Source organism: Choloepus didactylus, chromosome 15 (genome assembly GCF_015220235.1).
Source record: "Choloepus didactylus isolate mChoDid1 chromosome 15, mChoDid1.pri, whole genome shotgun sequence".
Lineage (NCBI taxonomy): Eukaryota > Metazoa > Chordata > Mammalia > Pilosa > Megalonychidae > Choloepus > Choloepus didactylus.
In genome coordinates this window covers 18,248,662-18,273,538 of record NC_051321.1, presented here as the reverse complement: position 1 = coordinate 18,273,538, position 24,877 = coordinate 18,248,662, and the positions used below count along the sequence as shown (strand labels likewise).

Below are 24,877 nucleotides of genomic sequence, written 5' to 3'. Positions count from 1 at the left end.
TTATTTTCATTTTCTGGAGGTTATTTTATTAGCTTTTTCTTTGTTGGTTGATATCTCCGTAGGTCTTTGGTTAATTCTTAAAAGGTAGCACCACTAGTCTGGCCACCTGAACTAATGAGATTGTTGGTTAAGTAAACCTTTAAAATAATTTATACATTTTTTTCAATGAGTTTTCCAACTTGTATTGACTGTCTCAAGCTTTATTGTATCCTTCTCTCAAGGATCCTTGTCTGGGATTATGTAGAAGAAATAGCCCTTTCTTTCTCTGTTGGCCTGTCTCTCTCTCTCTTTCTTCCTTTCTTCACCAATAAGTAAAGTAAAGAGAGAAAAGAGAGAACTAACATTTGTTGAAGTTTCTTATAGTGCTTGACACTTTACAAATGTTTTATAATGTCATTCTTATATAATATATATGTAGTGTGTATTTATTATGTTCATTTTATAGAGGAATAGACTGATTTACATGATAAAGCCCAATGTCACACAGGTAGTAAGGTGGTAGACTCAGAGCTTGAATTCAAGTCTAAATTCAAAGTCATTTTGATTCTACCATTACACTATGATAATGATTTTTCCTGATTTAACAGAAAAAATTTTAATGATCTTTTAGTTGGGGAAAGGGCATATTATGTTTGTTACCATAGCAAGAAACTCAAGAACATTAGTTTGTCAGTAGATTTAGAGTTAATCAGGATTTTTTGAATATATTTGAATTTTACTTGTGTATGTATCCTAAGTTATTTTATTTTAGTATGCTGACTTTAACAGTAAGTTTTTATTTATACTTTTGTATGTTATCAGTATTGCTTTACAGGTTTAGTTTTTGTCTCATTCGTTTAATTGATTTCATATTTCAGTGTTCAGTATTTTTCTCTTTTTCTTTATTATTCTTATTCTCATTGTATGATTTCTCTCAGAACTCAGTTGTATTGCCTTATATATATATATATATATATATATTTTTGTTAATGTTTGCATGCTTTAATGCAATGGATTTTTATGTATAATTTACAAAGTATGTCCATGAAATTTAATTCACTTATTGTGCATGTAGTAATGCTGGTTATAGTTGTGATCTTTAGTGTAACTATTGCTGTGCTAAAATGAGAATGAAAGAAAACATGACCAAAATATAGTTAGAAGGGTATTTTTTATAGACTGGACTCTTGAATTCTATAAAGCATCATTATACTCCTATGGGGTAAATGAACTATCTGGGACAGATTCATCCTTGTGCTTAGTCATTTTGATTATTCAGTCATTATATAAATAAAAATTTCCAAAGTTATTCATTTCTATATTACATCGATACTTCATAAAATATCTTTTTTAATTGAAAACAAAATATATCTTTAGTTTCCTCTGAATAAAGTAACTTCTTTCTTTCTGTGCCTGCCCCACCTTCCCAATTTTTATCTGGAATTTTCTCTGCACACACAGATCACTAAAGTGGTATGAAAAGAAAATGTTAGAACTTCTCTTTATATATTTTTATTTAGAAACAAGGTAGACACAGGATTTACCCTTGGGAAGACTGTTGCTGCAAAGGAGAGGCTAGGCCTCCCTATAATTGTGCCCAAGAGCCTCCTCCTGAATGCCTCTTTGTTGTTCAGATGTGGCCCTCTCTCTCTACCTAAGCCAACTTGAAAGGTGAAATCACTGCCCTCCCCACTACGTGGGATCAGACATCCAGGGGAGTGAATCTCTCTGGCAACATGGAATATGACTCCCAGGAAGGAATGTAGACCCGGCATCGTGGGACGGAGAACATCTTCTTGACCAAAAGGGGGAATGTGAAAGGAAATGAAATAAGCTTCAGTGGCAGAGAGATTCCAAAAGGAGCCGAGAGGTCACTCTGGTGTTTACTCTTATGCACAATTTAGACAACCCTTTTTAGGTTCTAATGAATTGGGGTAGCTGGTGGTAGATACCTGAAACTATCAAACTACAACCCAGAACCCATGAATCTTGAAGACAATTGTATAAAAATGTAGCTTATGAGGGGTGACAATGGGATTGGGGAGGCCATAAGGACCACACTCCCCTTTGTCTAGTTTATGGATGGATGAGCAGAAAAATAGGGGAAGAAAACAAACAAACAAACAAAGGCACCCAGTGTTCTTTTTTACTTTAATTGCTCTTTTTCACTTTAATTATTATTCTTGTTATTTTTGTGTGTGTGCTAATGAAGGTGTCAGGGATTGGTTTAGATGATGAATGTACAACTATGTAATGGTACTGTGAACAATCAAATGTACAATTTGTTTTGTATGACTGCGTGGTATGTGAATATATCTCAATAAAATGAAGATTTAAAATAAAAAAAGGTAGAAAATAACTTTACTAATAATGTATGGATTATCACAGGTAAGCTTTCTTGATCCTTGTGTTATTATCTAAGATATTCAGTAAAAAGAATGTACACAGTGAAATTTTGGGGGGATTGAGTATGCATCCTCACTTATAATAACAACATGGTACACTTTTGTGTGCCTTAGTAAATTGATTTATGATTATATTATATAATTTCAACTGAACTAGACTTCACAAAACAATATGTGGCTTAAAAAGTGTTCTGCCAAGATCTATGGATTGAAAATAACTAAAAATATAGGCACAAGTGAATAACAAGGTGAATATAAGTTAAATGCCCTGTGTCATTTAGCGGAGCTCAAGGGGCAGAGAAGCCTGAGAGAAAGAATGGGAAGGATACCCAAAAGAGGCCAGCAAAAATGTAGTGCTACTGGTGAAGAAAAGTGGCCATCAGAAAATTAAAGCACATTTGGAAAAGATTTCGGAGATTCCAGAAGTATAGAAAAATTTAAATTAAAAATTTGGAAGAAGAATTGAAAGAGAGCCTTGAGTTAGTTACTGTAAGATCAAATTGAAGAAAGTTCAGGCCAAAAATACAAAGAGGTGAAAATCATGAGGAACAAATGAGATCTGAGAAATAGATCTAGGAATTTCAGGAGGCAATAATTAAGGAAATAATAGATGAAAATTTGTAAGGTAAGAAGGACTTATGTCTGCATATTGAAAGAACTTCGATTGAAGAGAAAAGACTGAAACTTAGACATTTCTTGGTAAAATTCCTGAGCTCTAAGATTAAAGAGAGAAATATCTTGTTTGAAAGAATTTAAAGAATATATAACCTATGTGTCTTGTCTGAAAATACTTGAAAAATGGCTCTAACCAAGCCAGAAAATTAATCAGAAAATAGTGACCACAAAAGTATGTTTTGAAGAATACCCCAAAATGGCAAGTGTAAAAGGAAATGAAATAAGCTTCATTCATGTAAAGAAGGACTTGCCTTACATGAGATTAGAACATTCTGTAAAGCCAGTACAATCAATCTGATAAGGTATTGATTAGAATGGATAATGGAATTGAATAAAGAATCAGGGAGTAGATCCTGCTATATGTGTGATACACAAACACACACACACATACATATGACAAAGTTGGTGTTGTAGTTCAGTGAACAGCAGATGCGTTTTAAAATGATGCTCACTGAATTACAATGTTAAAAAATGGTTGAAATGGCAAATTTTATGTTATATAAGTTACTGCAATAAACAAAATAAAACACGATGCTGGCCCAACTGGCTATGATTCTGGAAGATAATTAAATTAAACCTCTACCTCATAAAAAAAATATTATGAATGGATTAAAAACTTAAATATAAAAAAGCAGCAAAAAAAAAATCTGAGAAGGAAATCTAGGAAACGACTACAGTCTAAGGATAGGGTGACCTTTTAAACCATGACTGGAAACCAAGAGTTTACAAAATATTAACAGGATATACTAAAACTCATAACAACTAAACATTTTTTGTATGGCAAATGATACCATAAACTAATAGACAAACAATACATTTGTAAAAAGATGTACAGGAAAAGTAGGGGACAAAAGTTAATATAAAATATACAAATACATCATATTCAGAGTTATTAAAATTGACAGCAAACAAAACGTAATCAAAAGAAAAAAGGAGGAAATGTAGAAAATATAATAAAGAGAAAATAGACAATTTCATTGACTATAGTATCTATATATTTAACTTAGGGAATGCAATCATTTTCAAAGGAAGATAGATATATAGGCCCTTGTAATTTAAAATAAAGGTGTTATCTTTATGAATACCTCACCTAAAACTTGAGTCCTGAGGATTTAGTTTAGACATTTGAAGCAGAATGAAGTGTAAGCAATATTATTCAGTTCCATAATTTCTGAATCTTAAGCCCAATTTTGAAGATGAAGGGTAATAGGATATGTTTTAATATTCAGGTTCTATACTGCAATGATAAAGTAATGATGATACATAAATTAGGATATGAGACATTACATCTGAAAATGTTTTTTTCAAGCTTATACATTAGGTAACTCTTTGACTTGCTTTAGAAACTTTAAATTTATGACCTACTTGAAAAAATATTACTAATACTATTAAGTAAATTTATTCCTAAAGTATAGACCATATTACATTCAAACAACAGAATTAACATCCATGATAGTTTTTTTAACTTCCTTTAATTTTCTTTAGAAAAATATATTGTGCTATCTATAACTCTTGTTATTTCATTATTTCAGCCTTCTGTTTTTTTGTTTGTCATGAACTGACCTAAGCCAGTTTCCCCTTGTCCAACTATAAGTTTTCTTTTGGTATATTAGAAAGCAGGTCTATTACCAAATTCTGCCACTCATGTAGACAAATTTATTTAAACATTTATTACTAAGCATAAAATATTTCATAAAACTCTTAGAAGACTCAATGGAGTCTTAACTTTTTAGATGATTTGGACATTTTGTATAAAAGGTTCTTTTGAGGTATGTCAGCAGAAGACTGAGATAGGAGCATTTATCAAAGGAGAGTGCAAGGGAGTCAAACTTCACATCCACACACAGAAAACAAGTATTTAAAGGAAAAACTCACCAACATTACCAATTTTACATTAGTTTATTCATGGTTGACATGAGCATCTTCCTCACATAATTATCATATTTAAAATGTCATGATTTATTTTCAAACATGAGCATAGCAAAATCAAGGATAAAATTGTTTTGTCCGTGAGACTATGTTTATGGAACACATTCAAGGGTTTTAGTTTGGAGACTAGACCAGTCAGAAGGAACCTGTTATTTTGGGTTGAGCTCAGGCTACAAACTATCTTTTTCCTTCCTGACTTTGCTATGTGAAGTGTTTGATCATATTGGAAGTCACACAACAGGTCAGGTTTTACTCTACAGGTAGACATAAAAATATACAAAAGGTAGGGTTCCACTAACCTTACCATCAATACTAGGCAATCAGCATTCTCTATCTCAATGGTGGACAGAAGACCATTTATTGGTCAAGCATTGGGTACCATCCTTATGTTTATAGGCTCAAGTCTACAGGGCTTACCATGTATGTGTAAATGGGTGTGTATATGTGTGTGTACAAACCTCAAGGGCATAGAATTGGTTTAGTCATGATTGGTTTATGCATGGCTTTTTACACTATTAGTTATTCATATATAATATTTACTTATAATTTATTTTTGTTAAATAATATAACAAATACCCATTAAATAATATATGATATACTAAATATATAGTGAATCTAATAAATATATAATTAATCTAATAATATATAATGTAATATAATATAATTAACATAACATAACAAAACAATGTAATATACTACCCACATAAGAACTTTATTAGTTATTTAAATCTACCTGTGTGGTTCTCTTCACTTGCTTCTGTGTCCTCTAGTCTTTTCTCGTTTTATGCTCACAGCACAATATATAATATATCCCATTAATTCGCATCCTCGCCATTGCTTGATATTTAATAGTTCTTTCCTTTTACCAGTTAAATGAGTGTAAAGCGATCTTACTGTATCTCGATTTGCATTTTTTGAATACAGAGATGGAGCTTCTCTTCCTGTGATTATTAGTCTGCGGTCCTTTTTTGAAATATTTGTTTATGTGTTTTGTCCATGTTAGTATTTTGTTGTGTATTCTGTAACAGAGACCTAAAAATCTTAAAGCAGTTTAGAATAGAGAACCCTATTTTTTCCCTCTCATGTAACAGTTTCAAGTTATGTGGTGCAGGTTGCCAGGGCAGCTCTGCTCATTATTATTCCGGGACCAGAGTTCCTTGTATCTTGTTGCTCTGCCGTTCCCTAGGATGTTGTCCTTATCTGTGTAGTCACAGCTGTGTGGCAGACACATCTGTGTTCTAAATCATAAGAAGGAGAAAGATTTTAAGTCTAGAGTAGCAATTTTTATAGCAAACAAGGCAGATGTCAGATGTGTCACTTCTACTCATATTCTTTTTGTAGGAACTTAGTCTAGCTCCAGAGGAACTGGGTGTTGTAGCCTTTAGCTATTCAGATACATGCACAGCTTAAATTATATTACTATGGAAGGGTAAAGGGGATTTTGACAAGTAAGGGTCTGTTTTTTGCCACAGGTTGTTAATTATTTTTACTGATTTATAGGAGTTCTTAATATATTCCTGATATTAATCTTTGTTAGTTACATGTTACAAATATTTTCCTATTTGTGTCTTGCCTTTTTGCTTTCTTTAAGAAATCTTTTGGTGGACATAAATTTTTAATTTTAGTATAGTTGACTTTTTCAGATTTTTAGGTTTAGTAGTTTTATGTGTTTTCTTTAAGGACAGGATGATATTCTCCTTTATTAACTTCTTAGGACATAGGAAATAGGCTATTATAAAACTCTTTGGGGTAGGAAACTAGTCTCAATTTGATAATTAAAATGTTGAATTCTATGTAATATTAAATTACCTCCAGGGGTTTGATTGTTTAATTGGTATCTGGTAGTACATATCCAGGCTTTTTCTGTTGACTTCCTTGACCCTTCAGGTAATCCCCTTGGGCAGGATCTGAGATTACTCCATATGGGCTCTCTATTCCTTGTGGCCCACATCCAAAATTAGTGTTTATATATTGTTTGTCCTAGCAAATCATGGAAATGCAGACCAATGTCAATGCATAAGCACTCTCCTTGCTCTGCCACTAAAGCAGTTGGCTCTTCTTTTTCCCTCTAGATTTCCTGGGTTGGAGTCAGTCCCTATTCCGTGGAGTCCTACAACGAAAAGGGCATGCATTTCAAAGTTCTCTGAGTGGTTCCATTGGAACCACCCTTACCAGACTTGAGGTAAAGGAAGTGGCACCTCCCATACATCTTTTTGGGGAGCTCATGGCACAACTTTCTCCAAATATATCCTTCTTTCAAAATCCTCTGTCTTTTAATCTCTTGACCCTTTTGTATTCTCCAGTTGGGCAAGCGGATTGAAGAATGTAGCATAGGATATCGGCTATTTCTTTGACAATTAGCACACCTTGAAATATTATATTCATTACTCTAAGGGTCTTGGTTTAATATGCTGTTATATAGTTCCTTAGGAGCTAGATTTATAAACTATTGTGGATGTTATAGATGTGACTAAAATTTATTTCTTTTTTGATATTTTGAAATTATTTTGCTTTAAGTTCTTCTGAGAGTAGCCTAGCTTTTAAATGAGCTTACTGAAGGAATATTTACTCTGCAAGGGACGATGTGGAAAATAACTTTATCTTGTGCCAAACCTTAATGATATTTTGACTGCTTGATGTGCTTTTTTTAGGTTGGGTTTCCCCTGAGGAATGAGACAAGGTGCACATAGTTTATTTGGGAGTAAACACTAGTGGTCGGAAGGGTATAAAGCGAGAATGGAAAGCGAAGGAACTCAGTACAGAATGCATTATCTAGATGGCTACTATTTTGAACAATTGGAGGTTAAAGTCACTTAGGAACTCTTGGAGACCATGTAGAATATTTCTCAGCACTGTTCCTGCAGAAGAGAGAAGAAGTTGAAGTATGCATCTACCAACTGTATCTGTACTGATTAAGGGATGATTCTGAGGATATTAATTCTCTGGCACTTTCAGCATGACCTGGCCATAGACCAATTGTGCAACTCTGTTGGTGTTGGTGGTAACAGAGCTGAGAGTGAGAGGCTATATGTACATTGTCTGCTACACCTGCCATAAAATACATTATGAATGAAATTTAATTGAGTATGTTTTTTCCTACAGATTTATGATTTTTGAAATTCTAAACATTATGAATCTTTATGTCATAATATGTAGCAGTGGACTTCCTAGTGATTTAAGAAAAGGAAGACATAATTAAAGAAAGAAATGAAATGAAATTGTGTTTATAAGAGGAAGAAAATATTTTAACAATTCAGGGTTAAGATGAAGATGTTAAATCTTCCACATTTAATATAATGCTTAGGAAGTGTTGCACAGGAATTTATAGGTTATTTAGGAGTAATGCCTTTTCAAAGTTTTAAAAATGTATTTCATATATCTGTATTAAAATGTGTATAGGGTTAGGTTGCTTTGAGGGTCAAATATAATATTGTTTTTATCTTAATCTTAGTGCACAGTATTGCTACTTTTTCTTTCAGAGGTATAGTAAGTATAATGGTTTTCAGTGATCACGTAGTTTGCAAATTCTAAGAGCAATTCTCAGAAGCATATCAACAGCAATTATTAAACACTCTGTGTCAGTTACTGTTAAGTGTTTTATATTAATTATTATTTATTTAATCCTTAGAACAATCTTATGAATAAGCTAATATTACATAAATGAGAAAATTGAGGCTCAGAAATATTAAGGAACTTGCCTAAGTTGATGCAACCAGTAAATGAGAACACTAGGGTGACAATCTAAACCTGTCTAAAACAAAACCAGTGTACAGCCATCTTGATGTAAGAGCCTCTTTATTACAAATATGCATTTATGTTTTTCTTTTGTTGAAAACATTAAATATGATATAGTTAAAGCTTTTGTACTATTATAGGCTTAGACATTAAGGAAATATTAAAATGATTTACTTTAATGGTGGATATTATTCTTTTAAAGTATAATTTTTAATCTAATGTTTAATAGTAGGTTACGTACTGTGATTTTTATGTCAAAGGAAAATATTTGTATGAAAAAGAATTTCATTAAGCTGGATATTTTGCCTCCACAGAGCCTTAGCATGCATGCATGCATGCATCCATCCATCCATCCACACATTCAACAAACCTCTACTGTGTACAAATTAGCCACTGGTCTTGGTCCTAGAGATAATGGTGAAAAAGAAAAATAATCCTTGTCCTCACGGAGCATTTCTCCTAGCAGGGAAACAGCCAATAAACTAAAAATTATACTACAGAGCCATAAAATTATTGTTGCTGTGAAAATCAAATAAGGCAGAATAAGGGGATAGAGGTTTCTAGAGTGGTCAGCAAAACCTCATGGCATAACTCCTGATCAGATTTGTATTTTATAGAAAGTACCAAGAACTATAATAAGTCAATCTACAGAATATATTGGAATCTATAGAATATATTCTACAGAATATTATGTAAGAGTTACAGAGACTGAAGTAGATTTCAATATGTACTTGCATAAACTATAGTGTTAAGTGAGAAAAGTAAGTGGCTGGATAAAAGATGAACATGAACCCATGTCTGTAAGGAATAGTTAAAAACAAAACAAAATATTTAGGCAGAGGTGTCCAGTGGGCGATAGACTATAAAGACCTATTATACTCTGAAGAAATATCTTGAATGAAAATATGGTTATGATAATAACCTGAGCCTTTAAATAAAATAACCTGTTCACGTACCACACTTCAGGAACCGTCTTTGCCAGAGGCATTACTCCATTTCTCTTGTGTCTGCTGAGGCTGTCCTGATTGCTTCAGACTTTTCTTATTTTGCTAAACAATTTGTAAAATAAGCTATTTCTCTAGCTTTCTGATTTTAGGCAACCTTGAGTTAGACTTTGCTCTTTTGGTTTCGGTGCCACTGTAGTTCAAGTTAACTATTGCCACCAACTGCTGCTCTGTGATATCCACCCTGCCTACACTAATTCCTCTGGCTTTTTAGCCAGGAAACAAAATTCTGAGAGGAGCCATGTATATGACTGAGATACCCTAGGGAATGTGTGCACATTTTAGAATAATAGAGAAGTTCTGATGTAGGAACAAAACCCAGTGAAGCACCATCATTTTGGGGGCAGGTAGGAAAAGGTTTTTGGCAACATCCAGAAGTTTGATTTCCTATTACCAAAGTATCTAAATGGTTAATAGAATTTTTTGTTAGATCCATCTAGTTTTTTTTTCTCTTTTTTTAGTTTTTAATTTCAATGTTCTTACTCAATATATATTTTTTTAAAATTTTATTTTGAAATAAATTCAAACTTACAGAAACAGTTGCAAAAACAATACAAACCCCATACACAGAACTCCAGCATACCCCGACCCCCCTCCCCCGATACCCTGATCCACCAGCTTTAACATCCTGTCACACCACCATTTCTTTCTTTCCCTCCCTCCCTCCCTATCTATCATCCATAATCTATTGTTCTGTCTTCTGAACATATGTTACTCAATATATTTTTAGTTCAGTTTTATTGAAATTTATTCACATACCATACAGTCATCCACAGTGTATAATCAGTTGTTTACAGTACCATCATATAGTTGTGCATCCATCACCACAATCAATTTTTGAACATTTTCATTACCCCCTGAAAAAAATAAAAATAAGAATAAAAATAAAAGTAAAAAAGAATACCTAAACATCCGTCCGCTCCACCTCCCTCTACTTTTCATTTAATTTTTGTCCCCATTTTTCTATTCATCGGTCCATACATTGGATAAAGGGATTATGAGCCACAAGGTTTTCACAATCACACAGTTACCCCTTGTAAGCTACATAGTTACACAATTGTATTCAAGAATCAAGGCTACTGTGTTGCAGTTCAACAATTCCATGTATTTCCTTCTAGCTGTTCCAATACACTAAAAACTAAAAAAGGATATCTATATAGCGCATAAGAATACCCTCTAGAATGACCTCTTGACTCCATTTGAAAACTGTCAGCCACTGAAACTATTTTGTTTCATTTCTCTTCCCCCTTTTGGTTAAGAAGACTCTCTCAGTTGCACGATGCCAAGTCCAGGCTAATCTCTGGGAGTCATGTTCCATGTTGCCATGGAGATCTACACTCCTGGGAGTCATATCCCAGGTAGGGAGGAGGGCAGTGAATTTATCTGCCAGGTGGGCTTAGAGAGAGAAAGGCCACATCTCAGCAACAAAAGAGGTTCTCTGGGGGAGACTCTCAGGAACAATTATAACTAGGCTTAGCCTTTCCTTTGCAGTAGCAAGCTTCATAAGGACAAGCCCCAAGATCAAGGGCTCAGCCTAGTAAATTGGTAGTTCCCAATGCTTGTGAAAATATCAGTAATTCCCCAGGTGGGGAAGTTTAATATTTCTGGACTTTTCCCCAGTTCCTCAGGGGGGCCCTGGAAATACATTTTTATTCTCTGCCCAAATTACTTTGGGATATATCAGGGTTTCACACTAACCTGTACAAACCTACCAGATCTCACTTCCTAGTCAAAGTTCCATGTAATTATGGTATTTGAACAAACTGACCATACAATTTAAATTATTTAGTTGCTACAGAAAATATAGATCCTGTACCAAATAAATATCCCTTCCCTTGGTTTCACACAGAAGTTGAAAGTTTAAAACACAGTCAATATCGTCCTTTACCTTTGGCCTGAAGTTGTCTTGGTCCTAACCAGATCCTCTTCATTCATATCTCCAATAGCAGTCTAAGCTCTTTTTCAGCTTTTTTAAAAGTTGCTGTATGAGGTAATACTGACATTCATAGCTACTGAACTCTAACTCTGAGTCTCAGGTGCCACACCAATACTCGAAGTTCCAGGGACTGAACAAGTTATACATAAAGAGCTCAGCATCTCACAATTTAGAGATAACCATTACAACTCAGAAATAGATGTGACTGCTGTAAGAGCTTACAATCTAGGGAACTTTACAATAAACATTCCCCTCAAAACCTGTGCTCTAAGATTCAATTCTCAGAGTTTATACATTATAATTAGTCCATATTAGTGAGGCATTATAATGTTTGTCGTTTCTTTTATGTCATATTTCACTCAAAATGCTGTTCTCAAGATCCGTTAACCTAGTGGCATGTCTCTCAACTTCATTCCTTCTTGCAACTGCACAATATTCTATTGTATGCATACACCACAGTTCACCATTCCGTTTATCAGTTGATATACCCTTAGGCCGCCTCCATCGATTGCAAATCATGAATACTGCTGCCATAAACAGTAGTGTGCAAGTGTCCATTCGTTTCCCTGCTCTCAGTTCTTCCAAGTATATACCCAATAATGAGGTTGCAGGACCTTTTGGCACCCACATGCTTACTTAGCTTTCATCTAGACACAAAACCTGTCCTTCTTGTGTATCTCAACTATGCAATTAAGAATCATTCATTAACTGGACTTTCAAGAGGAATATTCAAAGAATCTTTTATGTGTGAACTTAAAGTATTACAGATGCATATTTTCATGGAAAGTATGGGCATTTATAGAAAAATTAGCCAACAAATGTACATTTTTTACCTGTACATTTGTTATGTATAACAAAAACCATTCTATAAATTTTAGCTTGTTTTTAAATAAAATTGTGTGGCACCTCATGGGTAAATAGTTCTGGCAGTACAGTATTCCAGTTATTGAAACATGGGTGTGAGAAAATAGTGATTCCAATTTCTTGATCTTATGTCTATTAGTGTGCAGTGTGTAAATTAATATATAGCACCTTGTATCATAGGTTTTTTGATCTGTACTCCAGAGAGTTTTTATTTATTTATTTATTTATATATTTACTTTGGTCTTTATTTCTGTGTTCCTTTCCTGTTAGTATGGAATGGTGTTTCTGTCAATTTTTTTTTTTTTTATTAAATTTAGTTTTATTGAAATACATTCACACACCATACAATCATCCATGGTATATAATCCACTCTCCACAGTATGATAACATAGTTATGCATACATCACCACAATCTATCTCTGAACATTTTCCTTACATCGGAAAGAACCAGAACAAGAATAAAAAATAAAAGTGAAAAAAGAACACCCAAATCATCCCCGCATCCCACCTCATTTGTCCTTTAGTTTTTATCCCCATTTTTCTACTCATCCATACACTAGATAAAGGGGGTGTGCTCCACAAGGTCTTCACAATCCCACTGTCACCCCTTGTAATCTACATTATTATATAATTGTCTTCAGGAGTCCAGACTGCTGGGTTGGAGTTTGGTAGCTTCAGGTATTTACTTCTAGCTATTCCAATACATTAAAGCCTAAGAGGTGTTATCTATATAGTGCATAAGAATGTCCACCAGAGTGACCTCTCGACTCCATTTGGAATCTCTCAGCCACTGAAACTATTTTGTCTCATTTTGCATCCCCCTTTTGGTCAAGAAGATACTCTCAGTCTGTCAGTTTTTATGACATCAATAGCTATGTGGAATTTGCTTTAATTTGTCTAGGCTTGAAGTGTTCATGAACTATAATAACCTGAGTGCCCCAGAAGTATATTTTCTTCTTATTAAGAAATATAATTATAGATTGCAGTCGGATAGATTAATAATGTAAGCATTTACAATGTAAGGATGGTAGTAGGCTACATGTAAACAAATTATATTAATATAGTATTGCGTTTTAAGACATTTGATAGCTTCTATATCTTACAGGAAAACCAATCTGTTTTTCAGAAAGTCTTGATCAAGAATGTGAAAACTCAGCAGCAGAATTTATCTAGCCCAACCTTCTGTTCAGTAGTTATTGAAAAAGTTGGAAGGGATAAGTGAAAAGACTACTTGTAACAACTGCTTCTGTCTTTTCCACTTCCTATTCTGTAGAGAAGACCTGTAGGTCAGCTATGAAAACCAGCAAGCATGAAGTGCTGTGTCTATAGCTGCAAAAGTACTTATCTCAAACTAGCTTTTAATACCCCTGCAGATTAAATTCTATTCTTCCTAAACAATTTTATGAGTGAAAACAATTTACCAGCTCTTGCAAGAGATTGCAGAGTAAAATTCACATTTTGTATCAGTCAGAATGGGCTAGATTATATTTTAGTAGCAAACAACCCCGTCATGGTTTGGGTTCTTTGGATGGCAAACTTTGAGATGGAATTTAGTGTTCTGAATACTTATTAGACCCTGACTATCAACACCTGTAGAAAGGAGGTGGTCCAAATTGGGCACAAGGAAAAGGAAGACTTAATAGCCTCAGCCAACCCCATGGGGAACTCTGGAGTTGAGTGTAGTTATCCCTCTGTTCTAGTTTGCTAATGCTGCCAGAATGCAAAACACCAGAAATGGATTGGCTTTTAAAAAAAGGGGTTTATTTGGTTACAAATTTATAGTCTTAAGGCCATAAAGTGTCCAAGGTAAGTCATCAACCGTTGGGTACCTTCACTGGAGGATGGCCAGTGGTTTCTGGGAAACCTCTGTTAGCTGGGAAGGCACGTGGCTGGCATTTGCTCCAGAGTTCTGGTTTCAAAATGGCTTTCTCCCAGGACATTTCTCCCTAGGCCACAGCTCCTCTTCAAAATGTCACTCTCAGTTGCTCTTGGGGCATTTGTCCTCTCTTAGCTTCTCCCTAGCAAGAGTCTGCTTTCAATGGCCATCATCAAACTGTCTCTCATCTTCAGCTCCTCTCTTAGCTCCTGGGCATTCTTCAAAGTGTCCCTCTTGGCTGTAGCTCCTCTTCAAAATGTCACTCTCAGCTGCACTGAGTTCCTTATGTTTGTTAGCTCATTTATATGGCTCCAGTGATTTAATTTAGACCCACTGTGAATGGGTGGGGTAACACCTCCATGGAAATTATCCAATCAGAGTCATCACCCACAGTTGGGTGGGGCACATTTCCATGCAAACAACCTAATCCAAACATTCCAACTTAATCCCCACTCATATGTCTGCCCCCACAAGATTGCATCAGAGAACCTGGCTTTTTCTGAGGGATATAATATATGCAAACTGGTACACCCTCAGCATGAAATGGCCTGTTCTTGATCAGTCACTGGGTGGGAATTACCCCAAGGAGGATAGAACCTTGGGGGAGGAAGCTCTCTATAGTGAAGGGAATATTTGCAAGGGCTGGTAGCTGTAGGTTGTCCACTGATAGCAATCCTAGTAACAGATACCTGAAGGGGTGTCTGTGCAGTGCATTGCCATGCTCATCACAGTTTGCTCCTCATGCCGCTCAAATCCACTTTTTCAAATACGTTTTGAACAGCTCCTCAGGATTCCAGTGGGCATTTCTTCCTGGGGGAAACTGAGACTACTATTACTCTGGCTTCCACAGGAGGTCTCAGGGCTGAAACTGTTAATCAGCATTCTTCCCTACCCCCAATCCCTGGTAACAACTAATCTTTCTGTTTCTATGGATTTATGTATTCAGAATATTTCATATAAATGGAATGTATTCAAGGTTCATCCACATTTTAGCATGCATCAGTACTTCATTCCTTTTTATCGCTGAATGATATTCTACTGTGTGGTTACACCACAATTTGTTTATCTGTTCATCCACTGGTGGATATTTGGACTGTGTTTACCTTTTGGCTGTTGTGTATAGTGTTGTCCTCAACATGTTTGTTCATGTTTTTGTTTGAGTATTAGTTTTGAATTTTGGTGGGCATGTACCTAGGAGTGGAATTGCTGGGTCATATGGTAATACTATGTCCAACTTCTTGAGGAACAGCCATGCTGTTTTTCACATGATTGAACCATTTTACATTTCCACCAGTAATGTACAGCAGTCTCTGTATACTTTTGACACCATTTCTTGTTCAGAGTTCTTTCCCTCAGGCTATTCTCATCCTACTCTCTACTGTAAGCATAAACACTTCTTTAACTTTCTTTTTTCTATTCTTCCCATTTGGAAAGCAGAAGAGGCAGAAATTTAAAGAAAGGAGAGATTTTCAGTTAAGAAGTTTGAACATGTATTTACTTCTACTCCAAACAGTCTCCTAAAACTCCACTTGAACCACCAGTAAAGAGATAAAAAGGCAAAAATTAATAAGGACGATGATAACATGAGAAAAGAAGTATAAAAATATTGAAGTTAGAAAGTAGCAGATGAACAAGTGATAACTGACCTGGAAGACCTAAGGTAGCTGAAATCTGACAGTAACCCATGAAGAAGAACATTTGTATTATAGAAGCTAAAAAATCTCAGAAATTAGAGTTATCAAGTCTTCTGAAAATAGGTGTACTTCTAGGCCTGAAAAGAGAAAGTTTGTTTAAAAATTTATAGAATTAGCTGTTAAATCCAAGATCCTCTTTTGTGTTCTGTGCAGCTGAGTATCTAGTCCCTCTTCCACTCTGATGGAAAAAAAGAGTTTGCTCTCTGTAGAAGCTGAACCAAGATGCCCTGTATTTAGCTTATCAGAACATGGCTAAGGGTATAGATACCATTTTGAAAACAGTGTGATTAAATGAAAGTATACATAATTAAGAATTAATCTTTTAGCTGCCTTATTCAGTTTAGTTCCAAGAATGCTTTTAGCCAGATTTATAGCTTCTAGGTAGGAGATTGGAGGATTTACCTCAAGGACTCTGACCAGCACAAAAGAAAGTACCTACAAAGTATATTTAGAAGTCTCCTGCTAGAATGGAGCTAACTGATCGGAAGCCTAACAGTCAATGTGTCTTGCTCTATCACAAAATTTTCAATTAGCTAGGTTAGTGCCTCACCCTTAATTTTGAATGGGCAGTCATTTTGCAAAAAGCTACTAAATTTGAGCAAAGCAGCAAACAAATAGCACAAAAAACAAAAAACAAACAAAAAAAGAAGAAAGAAATTTGAGGAAATTGATATAATGCAGGGAGGAGATCACACATTTTATCTCTATGGACAGAAGATGCTACATTCAAGAAGCAAGAATGCAAGCCTATTAATGCAGAAAACAAAAAAGTACTCTTGGAAATTAAAATTGGGAAATTTCAATCATCAAGAAACGATTTGAAGACAAAATCAAGAATATCTCCTAAAGGTATTATGGACAAAGTATAGCTGGGAAACAGGATAAAAGATAAGAAATTTAGAGGATTATTCCAGAAAATGTGATGTCTGAGTAATAGGAGTTATTAAAATAAAAAACAAAACAAAAAATTTAGAGGAAGAGGAAATTATCAAATAAATTAAAGGAAGTTTTCCAGGAGTGAAGTACATGAGTTTTCAGAATGAAAGAGCCCAGTGAGCTGTAGAAAAACTGGATACAAAAAAGGTTCACAACAATGTCCATCATGAAAACTGGAGATAGAAAAAAGACCCTTGAAGTTTCTTGAAAGATAAAAAAAAAAAAAAAAAAGCAAATAAATCATAGGAATCAAAGTAGCATAGGGACTTCCAAAAGCAATTCTAGAAGCCAAAAACAGTGGAATACCTTGGATGTCTGGAAATGCTTTCCAAGTTAGAATTCTTCACTCAATCAGACCATCATATAAGTCTTAGAGTAGAATAAAGTCATTTCTAGAATTGTAAGATTTCAAAATTTACCTCCAATGTACACTTAGGAAGCTTTAGAATTATGTCTCCTACTGAAGTATGAGAGTCAATAAATAATTAAAATTAGGTACACATGAAATCTAAGAAATAGAGTATCTAATAGGTGGGAGATGTGAAGAGAATCCTTACAATGATGCGGCAGCCCCAGAGAGTAATGAGTTCAGATTGAAGAAGAAAGATGGAATTTCAGGAGGGATATCTTCAAGAAGTAAATGCAGCTGTTAGATAACTTGATGTATTAGAAGATATTGAGAAGAGACATACACTTCTGGTGAAGAGTTGGAGATGAAAAAGCAGTAGATACATACAAAATGAAGGAAAAAATGACAAAAATGATTTGTGTGGTAAGTAAAAAGTTCAAGAATAAAAATATCATACTATATTACATGGATTAGCTATGAATAATAAATAATACTGTATATTAATACAAAATTATAAATATACTGGGAGGATGGGGGAGGGGAAGTGTGTGTGTATTTGTGTGAGAGAGCTAAATCTTCTTTAAATTAAGGAAATCAATAGATATTATCTAAAAGTGAGTGCTAAGCAAGCTATTTAGAATAAGGAGGTAAATACAAGAATAAATTGTTTCTAGCTGTTTATTTTGAATTAAAAGGGCTTACTTCTGTGATTCGGGAATAGACGTTGGGGACAAAGTAGACTTTTATGTGATAATCCTTGTAGGATTATTTGACTTTTGAACTTTGCACATATATATCTTTAGTTAAAAACAAGTAAATAAAAACAACCGTGTGATAAGTTCATGTGCCAGTTTGGTTAGATTATGGTGTCCAGTTGTTAAGTCAAGCAAACATTGGCCTGATTGTTACGGTGGGGATATTTTGTGGACTTAAATCATCAGTAAGTTGATTGCATCTATAGCTGATTACATCTACAATCAACTGAGGAGACTGCTTTTAACAATGAGTGACCTTTCTTCTAATCAGTTGAAAGCTTTAAAATGAAAAGTGATGATTTCAGAAGTCAGGAGAGAGAATTTCCATCTCTACTTTAGCCAGCCAGCTTCTCTTGGGGAATTCATCGAAAATCTTCCTCAGAGTTCCCAGCTTGTGGCCTGCCCTACAGAATTTGGACTTGCCTTTCCCCACAGTCTCATGAGACAATTTTTTTAAAATCTCATAATATTTACATGTATCTCCTGTTGCTTCTATTTCCATAGAGAACTCTGATAATACAAACAGCAACAATAATAAATAATCAAATGATGCACAAATTAGTGAGTTAGGAATAAATATTCAAACCAGTTCTGGGAGAATTGGGAGTATGGGAAAAATTAAATTAATTTCCTAAAACATATGCAAAGTAAGTTCAAATGGATTGTAAACCAAAATAATAAAAGCCAAAATGTTAAAGCTTTAGCAAAAATTTAAGAGATTATCTTTACATTTGTTGAGTTAGGATCATAATCAAGTGATAAATTTGGCCAAGTTAAAATCCAAACTTTCTGTGGAATGAGACTCCATAAACTAAGTGAAAAAAACAAATCACAGCATAAGAGAAGATATGGTAATGCATATTCCCAACAAAAAGTGGGTATCCAGTATCTATACTAAAGATTTTTAAATCATTAAGAAAAAAACAAAAGTCAATTAGAAAAATGGACAAAAGACTTGAACAATAATTTCACATAGGAGTAAAAATAAATGACTTCTTTAAGTGAAAGTTGCTTGATGTCACCAAAAATTGGAAAAATGCAAAATAAAACCAGTCATCAGATTGGTAAATATTAGAAAGTCAGCTAGAGATACATGTTGGAAAGAATATGGCATAATAGGAACCTTAACACTACTGGTGTGAGTGTAAGTCAATGCAGTTGTTTAGGGGATCAGTTTAGCCAAGTCTAGTAAATCGAAATTGTACCCTTTCTTAAACCTTGTAATTTTCTTAGAAATGTCCCTAAAGAAACTCTCAAATATGTGCACAAGAATATCTGTATAACAATGACCACATCAACATGGCTTGTGATAGTAAAAATCTGAAAAGAAAAACAGATATTAATAATTTAATGGACAAATATGATTTGGTATAATCATAAAATGGAATACTATAACATGGTGTAAATGAACAATAGTGCCACATATATATATAAATCTCAAAGAGTCGAATGTTAAAAGCAAGTTGAAGAGCAATAAATGTGTCATTTATAGTAATAAAAAGCTTTACAACATAATACTGTATGTGTCATAAGTATAGAAACATGCATAATCTAATATAGCATAGTGGTTGCTTCTAGGAAGGCAGAAATAAAGAAATTGGATTTGAGGAGGGAGTATACATGGACCTTCACCCATATCTGTCATGTTTTATTTCTGTAAAACATCCAAAGTAAACATGGCAAAACGTTGGGTTTTGATAAAGCTCAGTAATGGTATATAAGTGCTTGTAATGCTACTCTGCTATTCGTTAGACTATTTTATGTGCTGAAAAATTTCATCTTTCTCCCAAAAGAGTTTTAAGAAATCTTAAAGAAAAAGCCCAAGTTAATGCTGGTCTTTATTCTGTTAGCTCTTTTTCCTGACTCATTTCTTAGATGGTTGTTCTGAGTGTTTTCTACAGTTCTTGAGAATCTGCTTTCCTTCCATCCTTTTATGTGGACTGTTTGGGATGCTGGGTCAAATTACATATAGTTTAGCCCTAGATAAGCTCAAGTTGTTGGGTTACTCTCTTTTCTGGACTCTAGATATCCTGAAATGAACTGGAAGGTTCTTCCTTTTGGAGATTTTTTTTTTTTTAATATATAAGAAACTGGTTTCTATGAGTTTCTAATCTTTTATATGACTCACTTTCTTTTCTGTTTAATTCAGCTTCCTAATTTTCTGGTTTCATAATACTCTAATCAATCCAAAATTTCTAAATCAGTAGCCATGTTAATTTTAGGTTTGTGTATGCATGTGTGTGTTTATATGTGTGTGTGGGTGTTGGGGTTGCGTGGAAGGGTTGAAATCTTCTGCCTTAACTCATTCGCTACCCCTATCATTTCCATCTGTTTCTTTTTCAGACTATGCCCCCTCACCCCCAAATAGAAATAATCTTTCAGAATCCTATCATCACACTTTCATAATATTACACATTCATAAACATAAATTAAGGAAAAACAATGGCACTCAAATAGACCTTAGACAAGTCACTAAGCTTTTCCTAGGTCTAATTCTTCATTTCTAACAAAGGAAATCCCGGCTCAAAAACTTCACTGGATATTTATAAAGACCATTTCAATTAATATAGACAACAGCACTTTGGAAGTGCTATACACAAATATTGCATATTTCTCAAATGAATTCTAGCATGTAAAATTGTCAGATTATTAACTTTCATGTGTAAGGTCTCTATAATAGTATTTCCAAAAATATGATCTTCAGAGCATTGGTTCTTGAGGATGTTGATAGTATAATTTGAAAAATACTGCTTTGGGCAAAGCATTGGAAATATGCTGGGTTAAGTAAAGTTAAGTTAGGATTTTGTAACTTTGTACACTCTTTTGAGAGTATTTAATATGCAAATATACTTTGTGAACTAAAGAGAGAGAGAATACAAACTAAAGAATATCCTGGTTTAAAATGATTTAGATGTTTTATTCTAATAATTCTGTTTCCATTTACTTTTTTATATGTGCATGTAAAACTTGATTTAATGATTTAACTTTCTATTTGGTTTGCCCTATATTGAAATTCATGAATTTTACTATATAAATCTTAGTTTATTTAATAAAAATTACATGGTATTGAAATTATCTTCCAACATAAAACTTACCTAATTTTGTCCTTTCAATTCTTTTTATTCTCATATAGTTAAAATTAGTTGTGGGAATTTTAAGAAAAAGTAGTGTTTATTTAAGGAATTTTGCTAGTTGAATAAGGATACTATTCAACTTTTGTTGTTAAACTGTAGATCATGGAAATTAACAAAACCCAGTTTTTTGCTTCCTAATTTTAAGTGTTTCATCTTTAATTTAGCCAATTATTATTTTGCAGTTTTTGTCTTTGGTTTATCCTTTCACTTCATTTTTTGTTTTTATGTTTTGCTTTTCTTTTTCCTAGCCTGTGATGAATGGAAAATATTACCAAAACCAAATCTTCATAGAGACGTCAACAGATTTGGACACTCTGCAGTCGTCATTAATGGGTAAAGAAGCACATTTGCAATTTTTAAGGCCAAGAATAGCCATAGTATTGCACATATTCCATTATTTAAAAAAAAAAAAACAGCTTTGTAAATTAATGTCATTGGATTTTACTTATCCCTGTTCTACTGTGGAATGCTTTTTGGTTCGTTAACCATATTCTCCATTCTTTTTGTTCAAATATATTTAAGGGACAGGGAAAAGAGAGTACTAAGTGGTCAAAGGAAAGGTGCTGAGATAAAACTTCAGATACCTTTTCTGAAACCATTCTGCCTTCTTTCCTTTTTCCAGAGACCAGATAAAGAATGAGTCTTTCTTAAAAATGATCTAACTGAAATGATAGAAACTAGCCCCATATGTCTACCAAGGAAATAAGGAAAGTGAGAAGAATTAGATTCTAATTTTGTTTTGTCATTAATTCAACATGTGATTTGAGATCTTTAATATCTTCATATCCATTGGGGATTTGGAATGGATTATCTTTAACCACCTTCCTTAAGTTAATATGATTTTTATAATTCTGAAGGAAAGATTTGTTAGTTTAATTCAAGTGACAGTAAACAATATGCTAGCTCACTTATTAGGTTAATATTTGTAATTCTTAATGGCATTTTTATAACATCATTTTATTACCACCTTATCCTAATTATATGATTTACCGCATAATGATTTGATACTAAAAGCAGCTAGAAATTAACCACAATGAAACTGTGTATCTGAAGTCAGTTCATTTTCAAAATGGTAATAAATGAAATTCAGAGTCTTTTAGTAAACATAAAACCTATAAACTTCTCTATTAGAATATTGTGTTTGATTTTTATTTTACATTTTTAAAAAATACAAGATAATCCTGAAATATTTCGTGATCTTTCTCAGTTTCTAAATTAATAATATTTCTAGATATACAAATTATGATGTTTTTAGGGCATGTTAAACTTCTTTGACCCTGGTAGTATTAATAAATTCAGTAATTGTCTAGACTTCACTTCAAATTGAATTTTTGAAAATACTTTTGATTATATTACTCTTGGTCTTTTTATTTTAAAAAATGAAAGTTAAACACCTTAAGAATAACTCTCTAATTTCTAAATTCTGTATCTGTATTAAAAATTATAATCCTAGATAAAAATTCTAAAGTGTTTGTTATTAACCATGCATAGCTATTATCCATTTCTAAACAATTATCTACCACTTTATTACAATAGGAGTTATTTTCCTGATCCTCGTTCCTTCTTCTTTCTTGCAGTAGCAATAAATACAAATATTATAAAGACAGTGTTTTCTTAATATATTGAGACTTATTTAAAATCTTCAATTAATTTTACAACAGTTCACCTGGTGTTTTCATATCATATGTTAGAAATGTTATTTCAAAGAACTGTGCTGACACAAGTATTCAAAAATAATGCAAATATATACTTAAATTTATATTTAAGTTTAGAACTAGTACATTTAGGCAGAGAATTCCCTTAATATTTTTTCTTTAAGATTCTTATTTTGTTTTTAATAGGTCCATGTATATATTTGGGGGATTTTCTAGTGTACTCCTTAATGATATCCTTGTATACAAGCCTCCAAATTGCAAGGCTTTCAGAGATCAAGAACTCTGTAAAAATGCTGGTCCAGGAATAAAATGTGTTTGGAATAAAAATCACTGTGAATCTTGGGAATCCGGGAAAGCTAATAATATTCTTAGAGTACAGTGCCCTTCTAAAACAGGTAAGGTTTCTTCTTCCTTTGTCTGGCAACAAAACTCTACTTTGCTAGAAATTGAAAAGATGTATTTGGCTTATGAGAATTATCTTAGTAGCTTTTGGAAATTAAACATTCATAATCCTTGAGTTAGGAATTCTAATGTTTGAACTTTGTAGCAATTATTGTTAATATATTTATTAGCTATTTTATTTGCTTTTTTGAAGTCTGTATATTTTTATGTATCAAAATTTTATATAACAGTCTTTAAAATACATATATGAATATTTTGCTGTGTTAGTAAAAAATGCTTTCAAATACATGATTTCTAAGAATTACTATGTGCTTCCAAGAAATAAATTGAAGTAATTTATCTTGCATTTGGTAGTTTTTTTTCTTCCTGAATTATTGCCACACTAGACCATAAAGTTAAAACAATTTCTAGAATTTGATGATTAATTTTCTGTTTTTATAAGCCTTATAAAAATGTTGAATTAATAAATCAGACACAAAAAATTACCAGTGAATAGAGTATTTATTTATTTATTTTTGATTTAGATGTAGAGTATTCAGTTTTCTTTAAAGGGGTGGGGGTTCTACATGTTTGATACTGCGATTAACAAATGTATTTAAGCATTTTACTAATTTATGTAACTCAGATGTCTGAACATCTGTAAGAAAAGTGCATTTATAAACATGAGTATTTTTAATGATTTTCTTTTGGATGCTTGGTAATACATTTGCTTCATTTCCCCCTTCAAACTGTGTAAATTTTAAATGGCTGTAGGATCCTGTTGGATTGAATATTTAAGATGGGGGTATGAGTTATCTAAAACCCTGTGAACACAATTAAACCGCAAAGTTGAGTTCATATTGCAGAAATATTTTATATAAATATATTTTATTGTTTTTTGTTTAAAAATTGCTTAGTGGTTCTTAAATAGATATAAAAAATGTGTGAATTACGAAAGGTGACTTTTTTTTCCTTCTGATGTGTTTTATCTCCCATTTGTGTTACAGCTGCTTCTGACGACAGATGTTATAGGTATTCAGATTGTGCCAGCTGCACCGCCAATACGAATGGGTGCCAATGGTGTGATGAGAAGAAATGCATTTCAGTGAACAGTAACTGCAGTATGGTTAGTGTTTATGAGTAAATGATGATGTAATTAACATTGCTGCTTTATAATTATTAACTCACCGTTTAAATATCACTGTGCAAAATAGCACTTAAATAAATGTGAAAACATTTAGAAAATATGTAAGAAACCATTCACTTCTTGGTATGTTGGTACAAGGCTTGGTACAAGACTAACTTGTTGCTCAAATTTGTCAGTGTAGATTCTGTTTGTTTTCAGTAATTTTCACTTCTTTTCATTGGATGAGACTGGGAAAATTCTTTGAAAATTTATTTATGAAAAAAGACTGTAAATGTTGTTTTCTGTGCTGATGGAAACAGGATTTTATAGATTAAGTATTGAAATCATCTCTTTGGGATTCTTCTTCAGTCATGCATTAATATTTGTATAGTCCAGTATTCACAGATTTTAAGTTTAACCTGAGGAATTGAGAGTAGGAGTTTC

At 33.3% G+C, this 24,877-nt stretch overlaps 1 protein-coding gene across 2 annotated transcripts in view; it reads left to right on the top strand.

Annotated features, from left to right (window-relative positions):
* The window catches only part of ATRNL1 (attractin like 1), a 1,027,996-nt gene that overhangs the window by 267,099 nt on the left and 736,020 nt on the right, over positions 1-24,877 (top strand). For both annotated transcript variants that reach the window (XM_037804686.1, XM_037804687.1), the window contains 3 exons: positions 21,520-21,604; positions 23,113-23,321; positions 24,315-24,433. In XM_037804686.1, the coding sequence (XP_037660614.1) occupies positions 21,520-21,604; positions 23,113-23,321; positions 24,315-24,433 (413 nt within the window). The remainder of the gene's footprint in view (positions 1-21,519; positions 21,605-23,112; positions 23,322-24,314; positions 24,434-24,877) is intronic.